The 22,500-nt window shown below is 45.4% G+C and overlaps 1 protein-coding gene across 1 annotated transcript in view; it reads left to right on the top strand.

Moving 5' to 3' along the window:
* ebf1a (EBF transcription factor 1a) overlaps window positions 1–22,500 on the top strand; it is a 55,435-nt gene that overhangs the window by 18,951 nt on the left and 13,984 nt on the right. Inside the window, 4 exon segments of the mRNA XM_079352606.1 lie at window positions 10,124–10,205; window positions 11,342–11,483; window positions 13,692–13,822; window positions 15,516–15,642. Of these exon segments, the coding sequence (XP_079208732.1) occupies window positions 10,124–10,205; window positions 11,342–11,483; window positions 13,692–13,822; window positions 15,516–15,642 (482 nt within the window).

Below are 22,500 nucleotides of genomic sequence, written 5' to 3'. Positions count from 1 at the left end.
GTCAAACATGGCACACACACACACACACACACACTTCGCCCCACATCACACCGCGCTGTACAGAAACACACATAAAGATGTATGTATGAGCTAAATGGATGTACTCAAAGGGAGCTTAAACGCATACAAGGGCTGTAAAAGCCGTGTTTACGGGGAGCATTTGCATAGTGTTCGTAGCACTTTCTGCCTCCTGTCTCCTTCCCATACACACACTTATACACACACACACGTTTATAAGCTGCACTTTCCCCCTCAAACACTCTCTAAAGGCGTTCCTGACTAAAGAAACAAAATGAAAGAAGGTTGATTGAGGCAAAACAAGGACGGTTGTTTTTTTTTTTTTTCATATTTCCTGTTTCAATAATTAATATGCATGAGTTTTATGGCCGCTTAAGATGCGATCAATTATTCATTAACAGCATGTTAATTGCATCCACAGTCGTGAATATTTAACCAAACACTAAATCAATGGGGTCGAATGAGCAGCAATATGGACATTTTATAAGCTTTGCCAAAATTGGGTTAGGCTTTGATGAAAACGCCAGAGAGCAGTTTGAAAAGGGACACATGTGACCAAAACTGAAGCAAAGGATGGAAGCTTGTGTTTAGAAAGCGGCAGGCAATATTATCATGCAGAAGAGTCAATTCTGTGAGTCTTTGCCTTTTCTTCAGCTTTGTCTCTTTTATTCTCATCTCCTCCTTCTTTAAATGGAGAGAGTGTAATCTCCTCATCTCTGCCCACTGTAGCCAGCCTTTTTCACTCTCAAAAGACTCCAGACTCCTTTGTCCTGGATCTTTGTGTACTTGTGTGTGTGTTTGTGCGTGTGTCTGTGCAGCTTCTGTTTGTGTGTGTGTGTGTGTGTGTGTGTGTGTGTGTGTGTGTCACAGCGGTGTCTGGACGTTGACATTTCTCTGCTTGGATAACCATCGCGCCCTCTGTCCCTCTGTCCCTCCAGCCATGACGCAGGGTAATGTCACCTGTCAGTCTCAAACTCTTACTTACAACCGTTGCCGCCACCCACCCACCCCCCTTCCCTTTATACCCCCCCATCTACCTCACCCCCCACTTGAATCACCACCCCACTACTAGCAGTCCAGCCGTCCTCTCACCCTGACTCTGAGTGGACCTCACTGGACCAGCATTGGAGACAAACTCCTCCATCTCCCCTTGTCCTCCTTTTGTCTTCCTCTCCACTACCTCAGATGACTCAGTGTCCTCCTGCTCTTTCATTGCCTCATATCAAAATGTTAACCAACTCCTCCCTCCCGCTTTACATTTGACCCCAGGAGCCAGAATATGAAATAGGAAGAAGGAGTGCTTGTAGTGAATGGGGAAAGTCAGGGGTGGGAAGTCGACTTTTTGTCTGGACCAGAGTGCGCCTGTTTTCAATTACTCTCCCAGCACAGGCGGGGTGGAGGTTTATGCGTTATATGGGAATGTAATTGACTATAACTGCCCTCTTAACATTAACCAGGTGTACTAGCTGAGTGTGTGAGATTAGGCCCGGGGTCTTGGCCATTAGGGTGTGTTGGGACTTTCTGCCTGTGTGTGTTGTTGTTGATGTATTTATACCCTGCTCCTGTGAGGTGCTGCCTATTAGCACCAAGTTTAAGTCTGACATTTTTTCCCGATGTGTTTCTGTGCACACACGTGTTTATGCATGCATGCATGCAGCATATACTCCCAGTACTTGTACTTATTTGTGTACGTTTCGTCACGCATCTGTCTCTGTGTGTGAATAAGAATGAAAGGGAAAGTAAAAAAAAAAAAAAAGAAAGAAAGAAAGAAGCAGGATACAGATCCAGGCCGCTTCAAGGGGGGCCTGACTTTACAAGGACAAAGTCAAAATGGGCCCATTCACAAGGCTGACACACTGTGATTTGTATGTATAGTGCTGTGCAGCCTGCGGGGCACTAGCCCAGGGGCTATCACTGACACCCAGACCAATGCACAAGCAGGGGGGGAAGGAGAATCAGGAGTGTGTGTGTGCCTATGTCTGCTTCTGTGTGTGTGTGTGTGTGTGTGTGTTTGTGTGTTGGAAGAGAAGCATCAACAGGCTGTCAATCAAGCCCGGGCCACTGCCTGTCACTCCTCGATGGAGCTCGTCCAGGGGAGAATGGGAGTCCCTGAGACCCTAGGAGGAGGGGGGGGGGGGGGGGGAAGTGTGAGAGAGAAGCAGGGCGAGAGATGACTGTCTATGTGTCTCTGTGACGCTGGCTTGATTTGATATTTGATAGCGAGCATGTGGCATTTGAATGCAAATCTATTTTGATTGTCCCACGGTCTGATAGGGTTAAGAGGAACCTATTGGGGATATGCATATATATGTATCAGAGACGCGCACACGTACAAAATGATACCGAGAATAATTCAGAAAGGATTTTATTACTCACCAATTCACTCACATTAGGCTTTTTTCCCCCCTAAAAGCAATATAGATATATTTAATCAGAATAGCTATAACGGATCAGAGGCTAAAAAAAAGACTGATGTCTGCTCCTGGTTTAAGTTGTTCTTTTTATGTGGAAAAACCTGGCAGTGTATGTATGTAAACACCCTTCACATGACTGTTTGAAAATGTGGGCAGGGTAATTATTTTTTCCCTGCATGCATGTGGAGGGTTGTGTTTAAAAGCAAGCATGCCAAGTAGGTAGACGGACAGACAAACAGATAGACAGGCGGATAAAGCCCGTATTACTGCAGTATGGAAATGCGAGGCTCAGTTCCCTCCCAATTAGAGCAGTGACTTCTGAAATGCCATAATACCCATTAATTAGCAGGCTGCTATTTTCTCAGTGATATGGCTAATTAGTCTGCGAGGCTCTACACTATGTGGACCATTATTATTGGGTTGATGCCATGCAAAACACACTCATCTCGGCTACACACACTCCTGTTGGAGTTGATGCAATGTGTGCATTCGCGGCGTGGAGAAGAGATACACATGCAGAGCACATTGCAACAATTTCCCTCAGCTGAGTGACCCTCATTTAAATGACACCGTTATACGCTCGTGTAGCAGCAAAGCAGAGCACGACAGAGCTAATGGTGAAGGTGGAACGATGAAGTTTCACAACAGACTCTTCAAAACATGCTCCTCATAACAGGTTCTAATATACTGATAAAACAGCAGCAGCGTCCACCCCTCCCCGTGAGAAACATCAGGGAAACATTTAAGGCCCCTGTAATGACTCGGCATGTATGTGTGCGTGTGCATGTGTGTGCGTGCGTGGTACTCTCCCCAGCCTCGACAGTCCATCAGTGTCTCCCACCGGACAGACAGGCCACTGACACAGCACCACCAGGCTGGGGAACCTTTTCAATCACCCGCTCACTTTTCCTCTGTCAGGTAGCAGAAAGGCGTGATTGATCTGTTGTTCTTCGGCGGCAGTGAAGGAGTGAAAAGAAGTTGTGTTGAATAAAAAAAAAAAGAGGTCTGGCATGTGTGACAACCACTTTCATAAGTTTATTAATCATCTTCATCAATAATGCAGCCCTGGACCTGCTGTTGGTTGTCATGCAGCTCATGTGTGTGTTTCTATACGTGTGTGTGTGTGGGTGTGTGTGTGTTCACACTCCTTGCAGCCCGATGAACTTCATAAGTGTCCCATCACCACTTTAATCAAATTACTTATGAACCAAAATTGACAGTTTTCATTAATTATAAAGGATTATTCTAATTGCGATTCAAATTTATTCATTTAGAACAGACGGCATTCAGTAATGTTTCAGGAAATTTGCATATTAAATGGAGAGGGTAGGCCATTAGCTATGCTAATGTATGCATGATTCCTTATTTTGTGATTGGTGGGCCATATGTAGCAGGCTGGGGGTGTGCAGGTGAGGAATCTAGAAGGAACTGTAATATGTTTGATAAACACTGAGGGATGCAAGGCCAACACACACGTCCACATGTGCACACACACTCTGTAGGACGCCATACGTCTCTGCTCAGTATCAATCTCCCTCTCGTTCTCTTCCCAATTGCACACACACACACACACACACACACACACACACACACACACACACACACTGTTTCCCATTCCCTCTCCCACTCCCTGCTTCCATATTCCTCCCTCAAGACCCATTGGTGGGAACAACTTTTCACCCGAGAACAAACACAGCACACTAATTAAGTTTCTGATTTCTGATCTTGCTGCATTTAGAAACATAACCTTGAGCCTGCGTACGCTCACACAGTCATAGTTATGATTTAATACGGTGCTTAAATGGAACAAAAAGAAAGAACTTTCGCAAGCGGCACATTCATCCCGACAATGTATGGGGCCGGTCGAGGGTTGACACAATGCTCTTTATCAAGCTATATATAGTGGATGCATTATGCATTAAGTTTAACATGCGCTTAAATCAACACTATTCAATGTGAATACGTCAGGCGTCATCGAAGGTACAGAGGAGAACAGTTAGGGTAAATGACTGCGCAGGGAGGCACACAGGCAGGCTTAAGCATGCAGTCACACAAACACACACACACACACACGGTCACACACACCCTCAGGCGCTGCTGCAGAATCTAACCCGGCTGATGACAGGGCCATTATTCACTGGTCAGTCCCATGAGAGCAGGGTTTGGGTTGGACAGGGGAGCAGAGCGTCCCAGCATGGCAGGACAGCGCTGAGGTGAGAGGGACCAGGACCCTTCATTACTCCTATGGTCGGGGGCCTGGAGCTCTCTCTCTCTCTCTCTCTCTCTCTTTTTCTCTTTCTCTCTCTCTCTCTCTTTTTCTGTCTGTCTCTCTCTCTCTCTCTCTCTCTCTCTTTGTCTCTGTCTCCGTCAGATTAATGGGCCAGGCCCCGACAGAGGAAGTGTTTCAATCAGCACCGCCTGCCAAGCTTGTCCATCATCCAGACAGCCTCTTATTCATCATGGCTTTGATACACACACACACTCATACACACACATGCACAGATGTTTATTTGGTTGCATTCTCCCCCCCGGTGCTCTGGTGTAAATCCAGGCCACAGGTAGAGATGCTATCAGCCTACAAGTTGTTGAACCCAGCTCTCTCTTCTCTCCTCTTCTCCTCGCTGTTCCCATGCAGCAGAGATCCCGTTGCCTGTCTTTCAACGCTCTGGGAACGATTTCTCAGTTGAATTTTGAATGATCCTTTTCGGATGAAATGGATGAAACACAATTGGTTAAGTGTCTCTGGGACTTCTGTCCCCAAGCTGAGACTGGAGCTCCCGGCTTCATGGAGAAGCGAGGAGCGATCTCTCCCAAGTGGGGTCTATCCCTGAGCGGCAAAGGCACAGCGTCGATCCTCCCTGACCTAGCATCCCCCTCCTACAGGGTCCATTTGTACTGAGAAATATTTAACAACGGGCAAATTCAGCTGACACGACATGCGAGCACATCGAGCAGATACGGACGAGGGTGGGAGGATGGGACGATGCACGGAGTGAGCTTGAAATGAATTTTTCAGCACAGTGAGATGTTCTATTTGAATAAATCATGACACTTAAGATAGACATGGGGGCAACATAGAGGTGCTCGCTGCTACTTTAAAGCGGAGCACTCCAAAGGAATGATGCAAAGGATGTATTTGTGTGATGTCCTCTTTTTGCCGTCTGCATGTTTCTGTTTGTTTAATTTCATGTTTGTCTTTCTTTTTTTTTTCTTTTTTTTTTATCAGATGTTTTCAAAGCTGGTGTCACATTGTGCACCAGATGTTTCTCTCAGTAAAATGGGCCACTGCAGCTTGATACAGACCGTTGTCCGAGGCCCAGGGCCAGGCCCAGAGACAGACCTGGTTCTGGATTATTAATGTCCCCCCACCCCTGTGGAGCCAAGCCCCCTCCCCCACCCAGTGCCCCCCTACACCCCTGGGGTCAGCCTGCATGGCTCCTGGTGCAAGGCCCCCCTCATAAATCTCCCTAAATTAGTGTGTGTGCATGTGTGTATGTGTATGTGCCGCCACACTTAAACGTGTAGTGCAGGCAGGGAGACAGGTCACCACGAAAACAAGCCAGTCAGGCTCTTGGTTGAAGTGTCAGTGATGCATGGCGGAGAAAGAGAAAGAGTCGCATAGGAAAGAAAAACGAGGAGAAATGAAACACAAGGGGAGGAAAAGAAAATACACACAGCCGGACCTGAGGAAGATATTTTGTTCTCTGACAGCACCAGACTTCACTTTTACTTTGCGTGCCTATTTATCAGTCGTTTCCCCCTGTAACACTATATTTGCCAACATATATTTGCACAGAATTTGCTTCAGACTTCATCAGGATTGATTTCCTGTAAAAAAAATTTAAAAAAATAAAAAAATCTTAATGCTAATTGGTCGAGTGCAGGATCGTTCACTTCTCTACCTGCCTAGATTAGTTCAACATGTCCCACGGTGGTAACAGGCGAGGGGAAGTGCTGTTGTGTCACTTAGTTAACCCTCGAGACAAATGACTCCCCTCTGGAGCACAGTGAATTACACACCTCATGAAGCATATTAGGAGGCAGACACACTGCTTTTCTTCTGGAGATGATCTGTATGGCTGAAATGGATGGAGGGAGACAGAGAGGAGAGGGCTGAGTTATGGCATCATCCACTGCCATTTTTTATTGCGCATCAGAACAAGACAGAGAGAGGAGGGGCGAAGAATAAAGAACCGAGGCACAATGAGACACAAAAGGCTGAACAGATGAATAACTCGAAGTAGTGAGGAAGATAAAGCAGCAACACTCTGAAGTTATCTGTGTTAAATTTGACAAGGAAACAACTCTTTACCTCATTTGTTACTAATGTAGGAAAATTATTAGAAAATACAAGAGAATTGTCCCTCGGAGGCTTCCGTGCTGTTAGCTAATCACGTAGACAATCTTTATCACCACAGTAATAATATTTAGATGCTACAGGGATTACTTAAAAGTTGTGTTATAATTGCTTTCCTTGTTTTGTTTTTATGGGCAGAGGGTGATTTTGTGTTTAATTGCTCTAAAGTGACAAATAATGGCCGTTATGATATGATGAAAGTGTGAGATCATTAAATTACTATGGCGACCGGCTGCATGTGTTTATTCGTTCATTTTCGCTGTTACAAATTTACGCCATGAGGCTTTGAGAGGCCAAGCAGTTATTTACACAAATTCACTTCCATAGCCATTCCAGGATTTGGGGGTAATTATGTGAGAGCAAAATGGTTTTATTTCATTTAATCCGGGCCGGCGCAGCAATTTGCGGGGGTAATATTTGGAGCTGTTGTGTTTGCACGATAAAACAGCTTGAAACCAGGGAGGCTCTCAAATACAAACAAGGTAGAGGGGGCATGATTCAGAACATAGGAGACACATTTGGTTTATATACAGGCAAAAAAAAATAGTTGTTTAGAGAGAGGATATATATGAAAGATGTGGAAACGTGATTGTTTTAGAACCTTAAACGTGACGTGGTCAGAGCGATGACATGGGATAAACTGAGTCCACATGATGAAGCATTTCTAATGAAATCAGTATTGTGTGCATGATAATAAAGTTTAAAAAAAAGAAAATGCTCTATGTCCCGATTGGTCTTGTCAATGAAGTTATTCTTGGGACCAATGGAAAAGGATTATGGGATATGTCCCTCGAAAAAAAAAAAAAAAAAAAAACAATCCTGAAGCAATAAATGATCTTCTTTGTGGATTGAAATTTTAGGAACACAATAACAGAAATCTGGACAGAGCAAATAAGATAGAATATCGTTATTATTTGTCCATATTTACTTGTCAGCTGTCAATCAGATTATCTATAAATCCTTATGCTAATCTCTTTACGATTGCATATCATCACGCACTGCTGTCTGTCTAACCCCTCCCCACCACCACCACCACCACACGCCCTCTCTCAGTTGATCCATGTAAATGTGTGCAGCGGTGATTCCAGTCCCTCGGCTCTTGGGGAGATGAGCTAGAGTACGGTGGAATCAACATGCCACAGTTTTGTAATGTTTCCGTATGGCTGACTCCAGACACCTTAACTCTTGTAAATAATGAATCAGATGGTCCAGGAGACGGTGAGGACATGCTGACATGTGGCAAAGTGAATGAGGCATGCTGACTTTCTCACTTTCTGGCTACATTTTTGCCCCCTGCTTTTTTTTTTCTTTTTTGTTACTCCTTCTCTTTTTCTCCGAACCAGACTCTTATATTTAACCTCCTCATTTGGCCACCTCTGACTCCAGTGACCCTCAGTCTCCTGTATCCACTTATCCATCATCTGTCCATCATGACTACCTCAGAGGAGCAGGAGAAGGACACATTGGGGAAAGAGCAGAGTCGATGAATTAAACAGTAGGGCCAGCCAGGAAGGTGGAGTATGTTGGACAAGTAGATGTAGTCCACAGCTGTCTGCGAGCCTGCTCTCTGACCCTGAGGAGATAAGAAAGTTGGGAGACCCTCAGCCTTTGGGGTCTGACCGCCACTGTGGAAAAAAAACCCCCTCCATCTCAGTGCTTCATGAATTATTGAGATATTGGCCTACAGCTTCTAAAATATACAGGAGGGTGGTCTGTCTTTCCGTTTGGATTTCAAGTACGCTCTACCTCGTACTGCTGTCTATCTTTCTATCATTTTCTCCTCTTATTTTCTGCTTCCCCTCTGCCTCTGTCTTGATTTTTTTCCTTTCTCTTTCTCTCCCCTCCCTGACTCATTGGGACTAAGCCTCTTGCACCAGACAGATCGTAAATCAGAAAACAAACAAAGCAGAAGACGAGAGGGAAAAAAAAAAAAAAAAAAAAACAGAAAGCAGGAATGAAAGACAGTTTGTTATTCACATCATAAGAGGCTTTCTCTTCTTTACTCTGAGAACAGCGTCTAACCACTAACCAGCTGTCATGCATTTAAAAGTTGTCAGGGATAAATTCACCACTTCTTGTGTTACATCAGATGCTTGTAATGCGCGCAGCAGTAAGCCGGCCCTTGAAATGAGACAGAACTCTGATCTGTCCATTTATCTTCTTTGCTCTCTTGTTTCTTTTTTTTTTTTTTCCCCAGATGAAGCAATTGTCCGAGGCTGCTTACTGTGTTTCTCCTGACATGTCTCTCGCGCTCTCTATTTGTGTGTGTGTGTGTGTGTGTGTGTGAGAGATGTATCCGCTCGTGCATGCTTGTATCTCAGGCAGTTGGCTCCAAACGCGCTGCCCAGTGCAGAATCCTAGCCATAACAAATGAACAGTGGGTAGAAAATAAGACATATGAAAGAAAAGCTGAGCAAAGGAGTGATTCTCTCTCTGGCTGCTGGAGATCTGTATTGTAAGCAGTTTCAGCTGTCAGCACTTCTTTGAGCTACCTCAAAGGGAGGAGGCAGAGGGACGGGGGGTGGGGGGGGGGGGAGTGTTGTAGTTTTATTTTCCCCCCTTTTGAGGGTTCCTGTTTATTTGTACACGCCGCTGTTTATTTTCTCTGTTCATTTGATATCGTTTTTCTTTTTCTGTTCAGACAGACTAGAGAGTGGGGAGAGTGGATGGATGTTCAGTACTGTAGCTTCTCTTCCAAAAAGAAGAAGTTATCAGGCTTTTGAGCGACGGGGTGGGGCCAGGGAATAAATTGTCAGACGTCCACTTTTCTGCTTTTCAGGCCTCCAGTAGCCCTCCCACTCTTATACACTCTCCCCCCTTTACTCCTCCGACCCCCCCTTCCTCACTCCCTCCCTCATTAAGTATTGATGTGGGTAGCCATACTTGCCATCTCAGCCTATTAATAATGCATGGCAGGTGCTGTTGATGTGGTCTCTCACACTGAGATTGAGAGAGGCAGGAATGGCAACACTGTGCTGCATAGTAGCTACAGCACAACCTCCGTCACACGCCTCTGCAGCTGGGTGGTGGGGGGCAAAGTGGGGGTGGGTGGGTGGGGGGGGGTTATGTCTGCTGCCCCGGTGAGTTTATGGCAAGCTGTGACAGCAGCTCCAAGATGGATATACAAGGTAGCATCTTACTCAATATCCCTGGGCTGTTTTTACATCCCAAACTGCCTTCGTCATAAACAACTGATGGGTGAGGGTGGGAGAGCGTATGAGTCCTGTCTGCCACTGCGGTTTGATTTGTTTTATTAGTGTTTTGTTGTTTGTTGGAGTTGCTCACTTCCACTCACTCGTTTGTCTCTCTCTGTCTTCTCTTTCTGTCTTTGCAGGTTCTTCCTCAAGTTCTTCCTGAAATGTAACCAGAACTGCCTGAAGAATGCAGGGAACCCTCGAGACATGAGGCGTTTTCAGGTAATATTCAACTGTTCTCCTTTGTGCTCTACATGGTTTTCTTTCTCACACAGCACACGTGATAACAGCGTAACCTCTCAGAGAAAAACAACAATAAAAAAAGGTCCTTTTCTCACAATTGCTCTCCTTGCTTTCCCAGGGATAAATCCCGAGACAATAGAGATTACCATACGCACTGCTTATAAATTAAATTCAACATAAACAAAGGAAGAAACATTCTTTTGTCCTTTTTAAAAACAAAAAATAATCATGTTAAGTGCTACATACCCAAAAGAAGAACAACACAGCTTTATAAGAGCTCTCTTGCATAAATACTTTCTTTATTTCTGTAACATCAGGAATAAAAATCCAAAACACGCCATTTCAGTCAACATGATCTGAACAATACACATTATAGGTGATGTTGTCAACCTCTTTACACACATCCTTTTTTTTAGATATAGGATAATGAACAATGATCAGGCCATACGGCTGTCTTTAATGTCAAAGTGTTAACCTATGGAGATATATTACCCAATTGTCTTTGCAAAGCATATATTGGTCTATTGTCAACACTGTTATTTCAGTTTATTCTCACGTCTCTCATAAGCCCCTTTAACATCGCCAGTTTAAACTTTTAGGACCCTGTTGCACCGTGCAGTATACGTAAAAGTCATAAATGTCATAAATGTCATATACAATGGTGAGACAATGTGTTCTGAGCAGCATACAGAGTAGAAAACAGAGGCACAACATGGACTGAGAGGCATCTCTGTAAAACGTCATAGCTGGCAGGGCAGAATAGCTTCTGCCACACCGTAACGGAACGTTGAGCTCGATGCCGACTCGATGTAAAAGTACAAAGACGCAGCGATGGCAGAGCTTCGTTTTAGCACTGCTGCAGACTCGCTGTTGGTTTCAGTGAGAAAGTTTGAAAAAGTTGGCTAAAAGAATGTATCTTGAATGATCAGGAAAAGTTTGAATATAACACTGGAGATGTATATGTGTCTCCTTGGAAATAAAAGTCTCCTAACATTTTACAGGAACTCATAATGACCTGTTCTGGATTTAGGTTAACAACGTAAACAACACTGCATATGTCTATATCAGAGACAGGCATATTGAATTTCCATGGTCTCCATCTGTCCCTGTCTCAGGTGGTTGTGTCAACTACAGTGAGCGTGGAGGGTCATGTCCTGGCTGTTTCTGACAACATGTTTGTGCACAACAACTCCAAACACGGCCGCAGAGCTCGGAGACTGGACCCATCAGAAGGAACACCGTCCTACCTGGAACATGGTACTAAACGCAGGAACTAAACACCAAAAGTTCTCTTTTGTCTTTCCTCACTTTCTTTCTGTCTGTTCAACTCTTCTTCGCCCCCCTCCCCCCCTTCCCCCTCCTGTCTGGCTCAGCACTCAACCCCTCCTCTGTCTCCACTCTATCCCTCTCAAACCTGCTGCCTCGCTTTCTGTCTTATCTCTCGGCTGCTTCCTCCCCAGATTCTCACTTTCCTCTCCTGTAGGGTTTTTAACTAGCGCTAAGAGAGGAGCGAGTGGTAGCTCGAGCGAGTCTCTTGTCTCTCCCTTGTGGCTTGCTCCCCTCAGGTCTCTGCCTCTGGGCCTTCTACTCTGCCGCGTATAAGCACTATGTGTCTTATGAGGTCTGTTCTGCTTAAAGCCAACACTGGCTTTATTTCCTCGGAGACCTTCTTTTATCCTCCAGCCCTCCATCACTCCCCATCCCTCAGGTTTCAAACACACCCATACGCACACAAAAAAAGCTCACGCACACACGTACACAACCCCACAGTGAGCAGTCAGACCCAAACCTTTAATACTTCATAATGACATGTGCACATGATTTAGGAGCCAGCACTGATTCCCAACTCCCTAATCCAGTTATTTTCTCATTTCGATTTCCCAGACATTGAATAAGAGAAACATATTTTTTTTTTTTTTTACTTTGAGGAAAGTCAACCTCAGGGATGATAATGACAAACTACTAAGAAGGGATTTACATGACGGCCTACAGTAGATTGCATTAAGATTGAATGTTGTGGTTAAGTCTATCTAATGACCATTCTCCAGAGGTGAGGTGGACCACTTGTCCCTGCGACTGGTCTCACAGGCGATTGTGAAAGTTCAAAAAGACGAGACATATCGGCGACACCATTGAGACGTAGAAAGAAGAGGATGCACAGTATGCTAACAGATGTTCACTGTGTCAGAGAGATTTGTTTGGGAATTTCCTCTTCTCTGTTCTCATGATGGCTGGGGATGGATTGAGGAACAATAAGAGTGTAAGATCAAATGAAAAAAAATCCAGAGGTTTCTTTTGTGTGTTTGTGTGTTTTGTATTCGTGTGCAGGATACACAACTTTGGGGGGCCCGTTTCAGGCGGTAATAGATGAGCAGTGCATATAGTTGAACAGATGGCACCGAGGAACACCCCAAAGTATAATCCTATCACATGGATTCACGTTCCACCATCTGGTTAATCCACACATACACAAACACATACATCCACACATGCACATGGAGCGCACATAATACGAGCGGCTGTGAAAAGGAGGCATCTTAGGCCATGATTACGGCCACAGATTGCTGCTTGGTGAACGTTGATCTCTGCGGGCCTATCGGGGGGCTAAATATCAGTCCAGCTTGTTGGGGAGGATCAGCAGAACAGGGAGTCAGGCGAAGAGCAAAGGCCTGGCTTCAGGGGGAAAAAAAAGTCAGCCCAGTCTAAAGTGGATTATGCCGCTTTACAGAATTACAGCATGTCTGACAAGCTGCATATCTGTTAAGGAGAGGAGATTTAGCTTGTATCAACATGAATTTTCCCCAATGCTGTTCTTTTCTTCAATCACATCCAGTAATCTCCAAGTCCATAATACCAGCAGATCAGGTCGAAAAGCACATTGAATACCATTTATTGAAAATGTGGTTTATTGTTGTTATTCCATGTACGTCTGTAAAAAAGAATATGCTTTAATAGAAAACAGTGAAAGATTACAAAACGTATTACAAACATCCGAGCAGGAGCTGAGATGACCCTATCGGCTGGGCGCTGAGGTGTCTGCACAGATACAAGGAGCAGCCCCGCTGAGCAGGAGCTAAGTGTTTGCTTAATGAAGCCGGTGTATTCAGAGGGCAGAGCTACTGTTGGCTCTGCTCGGCTCCCCGGTCGCGTGGCCTTTGATCAGACACTCAGCACACCTGACATTTACACGCCTGCACGCCTTGCCACGTGTCATAAAACAAGAGCACCGCCACTGCCCTCACACACAGGGCAGGGGTGATGTTTAATAACGGGGTGCGTATAATCACTCTGATTAGTATTCTTCGCTCGCCCCCGACCCCTGGGAGAGAGGAGAGAGGTGTGTGAGTGAGAGAGAGAGAGGGATGAAAAGAAGAGAAGGTGACTGTACATGGAGCTGTACACGGCCTTTATGGGCTGTCATTAGTTTAGTTAGCATCTAATCTATTTTGTGTGTTAATTCCACAGCGACCCCCAGCATCAAAGCCATCAGCCCAAGTGAAGGTTGGACCACAGGGGGAGCTACTGTCATCATCATCGGGGACAACTTCTTCGACGGCCTGCAGGTCATCTTTGGGACCATGCTGGTCTGGAGCGAGGTTAGTCACCCTCTGAGAGTGTGCATGTGTGTCTCACTGTCTCCATGTGATACCTGGTTACAAGTCATGGCCTTGGCATCATCCAATCTCTTATCATTTCTAAGACACCAGACTATACTCTGTGACTCTGTCAGGCTCCCATTAACAGGAGAAACTTATTTCAAAAAGGCTCACATTTAAGAAGTTTAACCAAATAGTGCTTTTTTTCCCCAGATTGATTCATTAGAGATGTGTTAGAAGTCTTACAAAGTGAAAGTAAAACATATCAAATGAGGTGGGATGCAAAGAGTCAAAAGATGTATAAATTGTAGGTAGAGGAGAAATGTATTTTTCTTACGAATCGCTTTAATTAACTTATGACCCCATTAAATGTGTCTTTGTATCCCTTGGGGGGGGCGGGGGGGCTTTGATTCTCAAGAAGGAAACTTCTGTTGCAAAGTATTGCTGTCAATTTATTTAGCTTTTCTAAAACTCGGTCTTTATCTCAAGTATTCTCGGCAAAGTGCCAAGCATTAGCAGAACTCAGTTTCTAAAGCAGTGCTGTGTTTGACAAAGACTTTCAACGTCTTTAAAGATTATCTTTTTTTTTTACTTACTCAGACAAACTTAAGGTGTCCCAAAGGTCTCTGTATCTTTATTGTTTCAAAATAAGAAGAATAAAAAACAGGTAACTGATCAAATAAGAAGCACATTAATTAATAATAGAAAAATGCTCATTAATGGCAACCCTACTGTAAACAGTTTCTTCCCTCCTGTTTTCCCCACCTGTCTTTTATTGCACTACTATCTGCTTTCTTTGAATATGTTCGCACCGCACTGTATAAATCTCTTTGTAGGGGAGCATCTGCCACATGACTAAAATGTAAATGTAGTGTATGTGTGAAACTGAAGGTCAGTGAGCGTTGCAGCTAAACAGCTTTCTCTTTAGTAAAGGAATAATTCTATAAAAAGCTCTTATATTATCTCGCTGAGAGGTGATCGAGGCCAGACAATGGTAGAATGAAAGCATAGCTAAGTGAGCAATAAAAGGGACAGTTAGAAAACACACACGCACACACACACACACACACACACACACACACACAGAGAGGAACATACACAAAGCTCTGGCAGCATCATTGATAGCTTTTGAGCGCTGCTAGCTTTGAGTGCTAGTTCACGATAGCGTGCAGAAAACGAGCTCTCAATGAGGTCTCATCTGTGTTTTGTCTTGTTACCATATTCCTTCAAAGACCCTTCAGCATACACACACAGCGAGTGGCTCATCAACCGCACTAAGTGAGCCTGTTTAAGAGACATTGGTGCTTTAATGTTGCTAACGGCAGCTCGACATCCCCAGTTGACAGACACAGAGACGGGCAGATTATACGTTTCCTTACACTGTACAACAGACGTATGCAGAGGAAGCTGTGTTTTATTCATAACCACATAACTGCTTTTGAACCCCTTTAACAGAGCCCATGTCACCACTGATAACCATCCTAAGCCTCACAGTGACATTGCCTCAGGCTACGAGGCCACCTGAGGGCTTTGGCGCTAACACATCATTTTCAGGCTGATTATACAAAGAAAGAGAGTCAAAAAGCTGAAAAGGGAAGGTCTCAGGCGAGCCCAGAAAAAAGTCCCTAAAGCTCGTGTTTGGATGTGAAGTTTCATTGCATTAATTGTTATGCCCTCTCTGTGCTCTCTGTAGCTGATCACCCCCCATGCCATCCGTGTGCAAACTCCGCCCAGACACATCCCTGGAGTGGTGGAGGTCACGCTGTCTTACAAATCCAAACAGTTCTGCAAAGGCACACCTGGGCGCTTCATCTACACAGGTACTGGCTACACACTAACGTTTACTAATGACACTCATTAACAGTGTCATCTATGGAAATAAAGGAGTTTCAGCCAATCCTGGCTTTTCTTATTAAACCTTTACCCAAATTCCCTCGCTTTCTGTGGGTTGACTTTCTTTGAGAGTATTGTGAGAAACACTTATATCGCATAGATAACTGCAATTTTGTTTTACAGCCTTTATATCTGCTAAGAGTAACCTGGTATTCTATACAATGTTAATTTTCTTCACTTTTTCCAGGGAAAAATGTGCATGCTAAACATCTAAGAATTCAATAAAACGACTCAATAGTTGAGTGAAAAGGCCTGCTGATGAGAGGAAGAAAAGTGTTCGCCCTCTTTTATGAAGCAGGTGAAGGTCAGGAGGAGGTTTAACCTTTTGATTAGTGGGATTATTGAGTTTTAACCCCATCGAAGGCGTGAATCACAAAGGAAGAGGTCCATGAGCAGAGTGTGATTTTTTTTTCTTTTTCGACTGCGAGCATGAATAGCTCGAGCGTTACATCAGAGCATATCAGTGCAGAGTTATAGCCGTGTGGTGAAAAGAGCGGTGGAGAGAGTGAATGTGAAGCGGTGATTAACCAATGTGAGGCCGCGGGTCCCCGGGGAGACTGTGAATCACATAAATCTGTCTGTAATCTCAACCACTGATAGACTTAGGCTGTAAGCCCCGGCTGGAATTGCCAACATTTGACAAAATCACAATTGAGCGACGCGTGCGTAACATCACTGCTGTGCTTTTTTTTTTTTTTTTTTTCGCATCTTGTATATCATAATTGCTTTGCATGGACCCAATCCAAGTCCATGGGTCATAATTATGTCTCTGTGCTTGTGTATGTATGGGAAAGGCTGCAATAGGCTGTCTGTGTTTGTTTGTACGGAAGTGTGAATGTTCTCCAAGTACACACACGCACTTTGACGAGTAACTGCATTAGTAAGACAGAGGGCAGATGGGTGGGCAGCCTTTACCATGCCAGAGCTGTCCAACAGCCCGCACTCTGCCAAACCCATAGAGCTGTGTGTGTGTGTGTGTGTATATCTGTGTGTGTGTGTGTGTGCGCACGCAGCCTTTTAATGTGCCAGACATGTGGGAACCGTATGCATAAACGCCCTATCTCTTCCAGCCCTCCACTCTTTCCCCTTGTCACATTCACTTATTCAAAACTTGCTTCTTTTGGATAGATTCTCCCTTCTCTCTCTCTCTCTCTCTCTCTCTCTCTCTCTCCCTCGCTCTCGCTCTCTCTCTCTCTCTCTCTCTCTCTCTCTCATATTTTGCCTCTATGGAGGCATCTCAACAGGTGAGAGGTAGCGAGAGGTCATCTGCTGGGAGCTGAACACACACACACACTGTGACGCTACTTGCCAAGCGCCCGCACCTTCACGGTGACACAGCCAACTGTGACGAGGCACAGATCCCTGCTCCACTCTTCACACACTGCCATTGCTTTTTGTTTTTTTTTGGTTGTTTTACCATTAGGGGGTATTTGTACTTCTCCCATCGCGTCTTCATCTGGGTTTATTTTTTTAATCCCTTTATGTCCTTATATCGAACTCTCCGAGAACCTTTCACACATCTTGAATGAGAGGCGGAGTGCACGGATGATGGATATTTTCAGCCGTTGATGAGAGTGGGGAGTGGTGGCTGAGGAAGGAATAAGAGGAGAAGGATGGGAGGAGAAAGGGATGCAGGATTACCATGGGCCATGTTGCCCTCCTGGGTCTGTTTGGCACCAGTTTGAGCCCAGTTGCCAGTGGGTACTAATCATGGAGGATTGGCAGCACGGCGTGGCAGCTGGCAGCTAGCACATACACACACATCAACACAGCACCACACCCGCAGACATGCATATACTCGTATATTACTTGTGCACACACACACACACACATGCGCACACTGAATTACATTGGGGACAGCTGGCATTGCTAATCAACTTCAGCTGAGGAGAGGAAAGCGAGCAGCTCACAGACCTAATTAAGTCACCGCATCCCCAATATTGCTGCTACCGCTACTTTGCAAGCGTACCCAACACACAGACACACACACACACACACACACATATATAACCCGTCTATAGGTTTACCCTCCCCTGCATGATCACTGATACTTCCCAACCACCCGTCGTTGGATGGTAACGTTTCAGCTGTAGTTTCAGGACGGAGGAGACGAGCAGGGGACTTTTGGTACAGAGGAGATTTGGGAGTGAAGCTATTACAGTAATGTGTCCTCTCCCGTCTCTGAGGACTCCTCTGCCATTAGACTTCAGAAAGCTTCAATTAGACTCATCAAAGGCAATTAAGCTCTCCACTGATAAGAATAAAAGAATGTTGGGTTTTTTTTTCCAGTTCTCTGCTCTTCCTCTGTCTTTTTATCCCCTTATCCCCCTTCTGTTCCTCTCTCTGCCCTCTGCCTTACCCACCTCTGGGGCTGAGAGCTCCCCCTAATCTCTCTCTCTCTCCCTCACTTCCTCTCTCTCGTTATCAGGTCGTTTCCTCCCCTCCACCCCCCCCCCCCCCCTGTACAAATACATATCCATGTTTAGTTGTGTATCACCTTTTACTGGATTGCTGTCTTTGAAACATTCATCAGAGCTGCTCCCCCTTTTCTTTTCTCCGTGCAATATAGAGTGATAATACGCTCTGCCACCAGGGTCCCTGAGTGTGTATGTGCTTGTGTGCATGTGTCGGCGTGTGTGACACAGGGATACTGGCCATAGATTGGGGGAGTTGATGAATCACCCTTGTCGTTCAAAAGGCAATCCCTCCCCTCCTCAGTATGCAGCCTTGTCTGCTTAGTGCTTCCACTACAGCTTCTGCTGATATTAAAAGGCTCTGCTGGCTCACATTAAGGCCGGCACCAAGCGCGGCAACACGCATCCGCACACACACACACACACACACACACACACACACACACACGCACGCACAAACATTAGGGGTAGTTTTTCAGCGCTGAGTGCAGATTAGGTGTGTGGGAAACATCACTCAGCCGCCGCGAAGAGCAAGGGAAAAGACAAAAGTCAAGAACAGAATTTAAACCAGGTAGGATGCTGCTGACATTTCTCTCCGTCTCTCTCCGCCTGACTCGGAGCTCCAAATTAGTTTTGGAAGCGGAAGGAGCACTGTCAGTTGTCTGTCATTTCTGTACAGTACAGACAAGAGTGAAAGGCTGAGGATGTTGGCACAGACAGTGTTGTAGGCAGGAAGACGCTCAGTAAACTTTAGATTTATCGTAACCCTCATTAAACCGTTCCACATGATCTGTCACACACTCAAATCGAGATTAAGGACTTCAAATCGGGAACATTTCTCATTCTCATATCCTGATTCTGGTGCAACTCGTGAGAGAATGAACACACTACAAAAAGAGTGAATAGGCCGGCAGATTATTCTGGATTTACATGCACAATAGATACACCTGCAATCACACAGGGCCACACACACACGCAGCATGTAGGCTTATGGCAATAAAAGTGGGGTGAAACCACGAGCCGGTCAATTACTTCTCTCGCTCCTATTTGTGAATGCTTCTTTTATTGAGCTTGGGTGGAGGCCTGTTGTTGATTAAAACGGTCGGTCTCCAGCTGGAGACGGGGGCCAGCTGAGATAGCTGCACATGCTCACATTTACTGCACACAGTCTTAACAGTGAGGAAATTCACACCTCCTATTTGAGATTGAGATTAATTTTCTGCACCATGTGGCTTGTCTTCCCTCTTTAGCAGCCTCCGTCCTTATTACAGGAGCATCTGGTCCATGATGATGATGTAAATGAATTTCGAACACCGATGATTTTATACCCCGCTGAAATGAGCGGCGTTCACCGGGGGGGAATGATTTCTTATGTGTTCTTATATCTTAATTCAAGCGCACACTTTTTCCCTCCACATTTCCAGGATTTGCATTCTCCCGGTGTGTGCTGTCAGATATTGTTAACTGTCGACATGCATTTTTTCTCTAAAGATAATTAGAGCTTAGGTTGTAGTAGCATCCACACCTCCATTGATTTGTCGGCTCTCTTAGCCTCCCCCCCCCCCTTCCCTGCCTCAGCCTCTCCCTTCCTTTAGTAGCAAAAAGCTCCACTCATCTGTTTTCTGTGTATGAATTTCCAGCCATGCATTAGTCTCCCTGACATGTTCAAGCGATGCTTTATTTAGCTTGTCGGATTCTGCAAATAAACGCAATCTCTGGGTTTATGGAAAAATGGATAAAAATTAGATTGTAAGGTATTGATCTGGATTGTGAGTAGTCAGTGGGGGTGTTGTGTGTGTGTGTGTGTGTGTGTGTGTGTGTGTGGGGTGTGGGGGGGGGGGGGGGGGGGGCTGGCTCTCATCTGTGTGAGGGGGGAGAAATGAAGCCGTAATTCAGGGCTATTGAACCCCCTGCCACTGGCGGCATCGATCGCAAGGCAGCGCTTATGAGATCACACCTGAGCACTGGAGACTGCAGGGGAGGGGGGCGAGGCGGAGAGGGGGGGAGAGAGAGAGGGGGAGACGGAGAAGTAGAGAGTGAGAGAAACAGAGGCTGGTGATATGATCAGCTCCTTACCCACCGTCTGAGGGCCTGTTAAGGTGTTAACACCAAGCCTCAGAGCCAATTACCTAACCCTGCAAGTATGCTACGCCCGACACAGAGGGGGACAGAGACGGGGCTGCCGGACACTTACCGAAGTTTCCCCTCCTCCTCCTTCCACCTTCATCTCTCCTCCTCCTCCTCCGAGGACGCCTCCACCGTGCTGACCTCTCAATTATCCCTCAGCCCCCGCCTTCCACCTTCTCTTTGCGCCCCAAACATCCACACTCCCCCTTTTCATTCCTCCCCTCGAGCCCAAACCTCCAGCACCCCTCCACCCTAGCCGTCGTCCCCCCCGCACCCCTTCATACACACTCCCCCTGCGGCTCTGTGGGTTATTATAGTGAAATATGAAGCGGTGTGGATTCTAGGCTTCATGAAATTTCCATGAGCATTGATCTGATCTGATGTGGGTGATTGCTAGGTGAATCCCTCCAGTCCAGGGCTGTTGCTCATCTATTCATTTATTTATGGCAGTTATGTTTTACTGGCTTTGATTTGCTCTTCTGGAGAGCGACAGCTAAGGATTATAAATATACCTGTATGGGAGAGTGTGCTTTGAATCCTGGAGTGTGTACCGACACACCACTCCTCTTCCAAGGCAGGAGAGTTTCCTTTTTCTTCTCATACTAAATGTTGTTATAAATTAAGATAATTTAGTATTCATATACGAGCATAAAACACAAAGATAATCCCCAAAGAGACGCAGCAAGGTAGTTAGAGGTGCCATTGTCCCCCACATACTCCTCCTCTGCTTTATGGTCCTTGAAAATGAGCTGAGACAATATCACTTCCTCTCTCAATTACCAAAATGGTCTCTTTATTTGTAATAGGGGGTATCTGTGTACGTCTTGGGGTTTTTATGCTATTGTTCACTCGAGGCTCATTTGGCACATTGTGGAGAACTGATAAAAAATTCATCATAAAAACAAAAGCCTTTGAGACGAAAGAGAGGGGATGTTGTCGGAACAATCCCTTCCTCAGACTGCGGGCCTAATCCAGGGCAAATCCTCCTTAAGGCTTTACAGAGATCAGAGAATACGCGAGTAATGTCAAATATTTGTCCTCAGAAATAATTCATAGTTTATTTGTTGCATGTGATCATCGCATTGTTTTGGCTTATTTTATCAGTGGACCAGCTGGCCTGTAATAATGTGTGTCATTCTTCTGAAGTTGAGCCCGCCTCTGGCATCTCTCGACTACTTTCTCTCTCTCTCTCTCTCTCTCTCTCTCTCTCTCTCTCTCTCTCTCTCTCTCTCTCTCTCTCTCTCTCTGTGTTCTGTCTTTGCTTCCAGCTTTTCACCTTTCCTTTCTTTCACTCTTATGGATTACTGGAACGCTCCGCTGGGAGAGCTGTCCAAATACGTTTGTGTTGCCAAAACAGAGCATCACTGACTCTCGCTCCCTCTGCTCTCTTGCTCTCCTTTGGTTTTATGTGTGTGTGTGTGTGTGTGTGTGTGTGCGCGCGCGTGTGTGTGATTGTATGTTTGAGCGAGCGGCTCAGGAGGCGCCGTGGTGAAGTCACTAGAGGTCCAGCAGGACAGCTTGTACTCATAGCCTCTAGGGGCCTTCTTTTTTTTTTTTTTCTGGGGGCCGCCTAGTCAGCCTGGCTGCTCAGATGTGAGGCGCGCGGGGCATCAGCCCTCAGGAAACGTCCAAGCTGCGACCCACGGGGAAAACAGACGGACGGGACAGACACATACAGGCAATCCTCACGCATAAGGCTGCTTCTCTTTCATGTTTTACACTAATACAAGTATAAAAAAAACACAGTCTGTACAGTAGCAGCATCATATAGGCTGGAGAAAAGAAGTCAAGACAGTTATGTTCGTTTACTCCCCAGGCAGCCCACAAAGAGACACAGGGGGGAGGAGGGTAAAAGACAGAGAGAGAGAGAGAGTACATTAGGAATGAATTATATGGAGAGAGCACTTATCCAACAATCCTCCTCTGAAGTGTTTGTACTATAAGCCTCAGATCTTCATTGTATTTATTCTAATGTTTAAATATTCATGGTAAATCTTCTCATATTCAATTACCGTAGCACGACCACAGCATGCCGAGAGAGTGCTTTCTCCCTGCCGCTGGATGATTTGACTCTGTGTGTGTGTGTGTCTGTTTGTGTGTGTGTGTGCAACATCTCTACGTGTATGTGTGTGTTTCTGTGTGTGTGTGTGTGTGTGTGTGTGTGTGTTTAACTAGTTCCCCGGAGCGATCAAGCCTTTGTTATATTGGAACCAGGCTCTGTAATTGCTTATATTAGTCGCTGAT

The sequence above is a fragment of the Symphodus melops genome (genome assembly GCF_947650265.1).
Source record: "Symphodus melops genome assembly, chromosome: 9".
NCBI classification, from domain to species: domain Eukaryota; kingdom Metazoa; phylum Chordata; class Actinopteri; order Labriformes; family Labridae; genus Symphodus; species Symphodus melops.
Note: the sequence above shows the minus strand (reverse complement) of the source record. Positions and strands in the feature narration are given on the sequence as shown.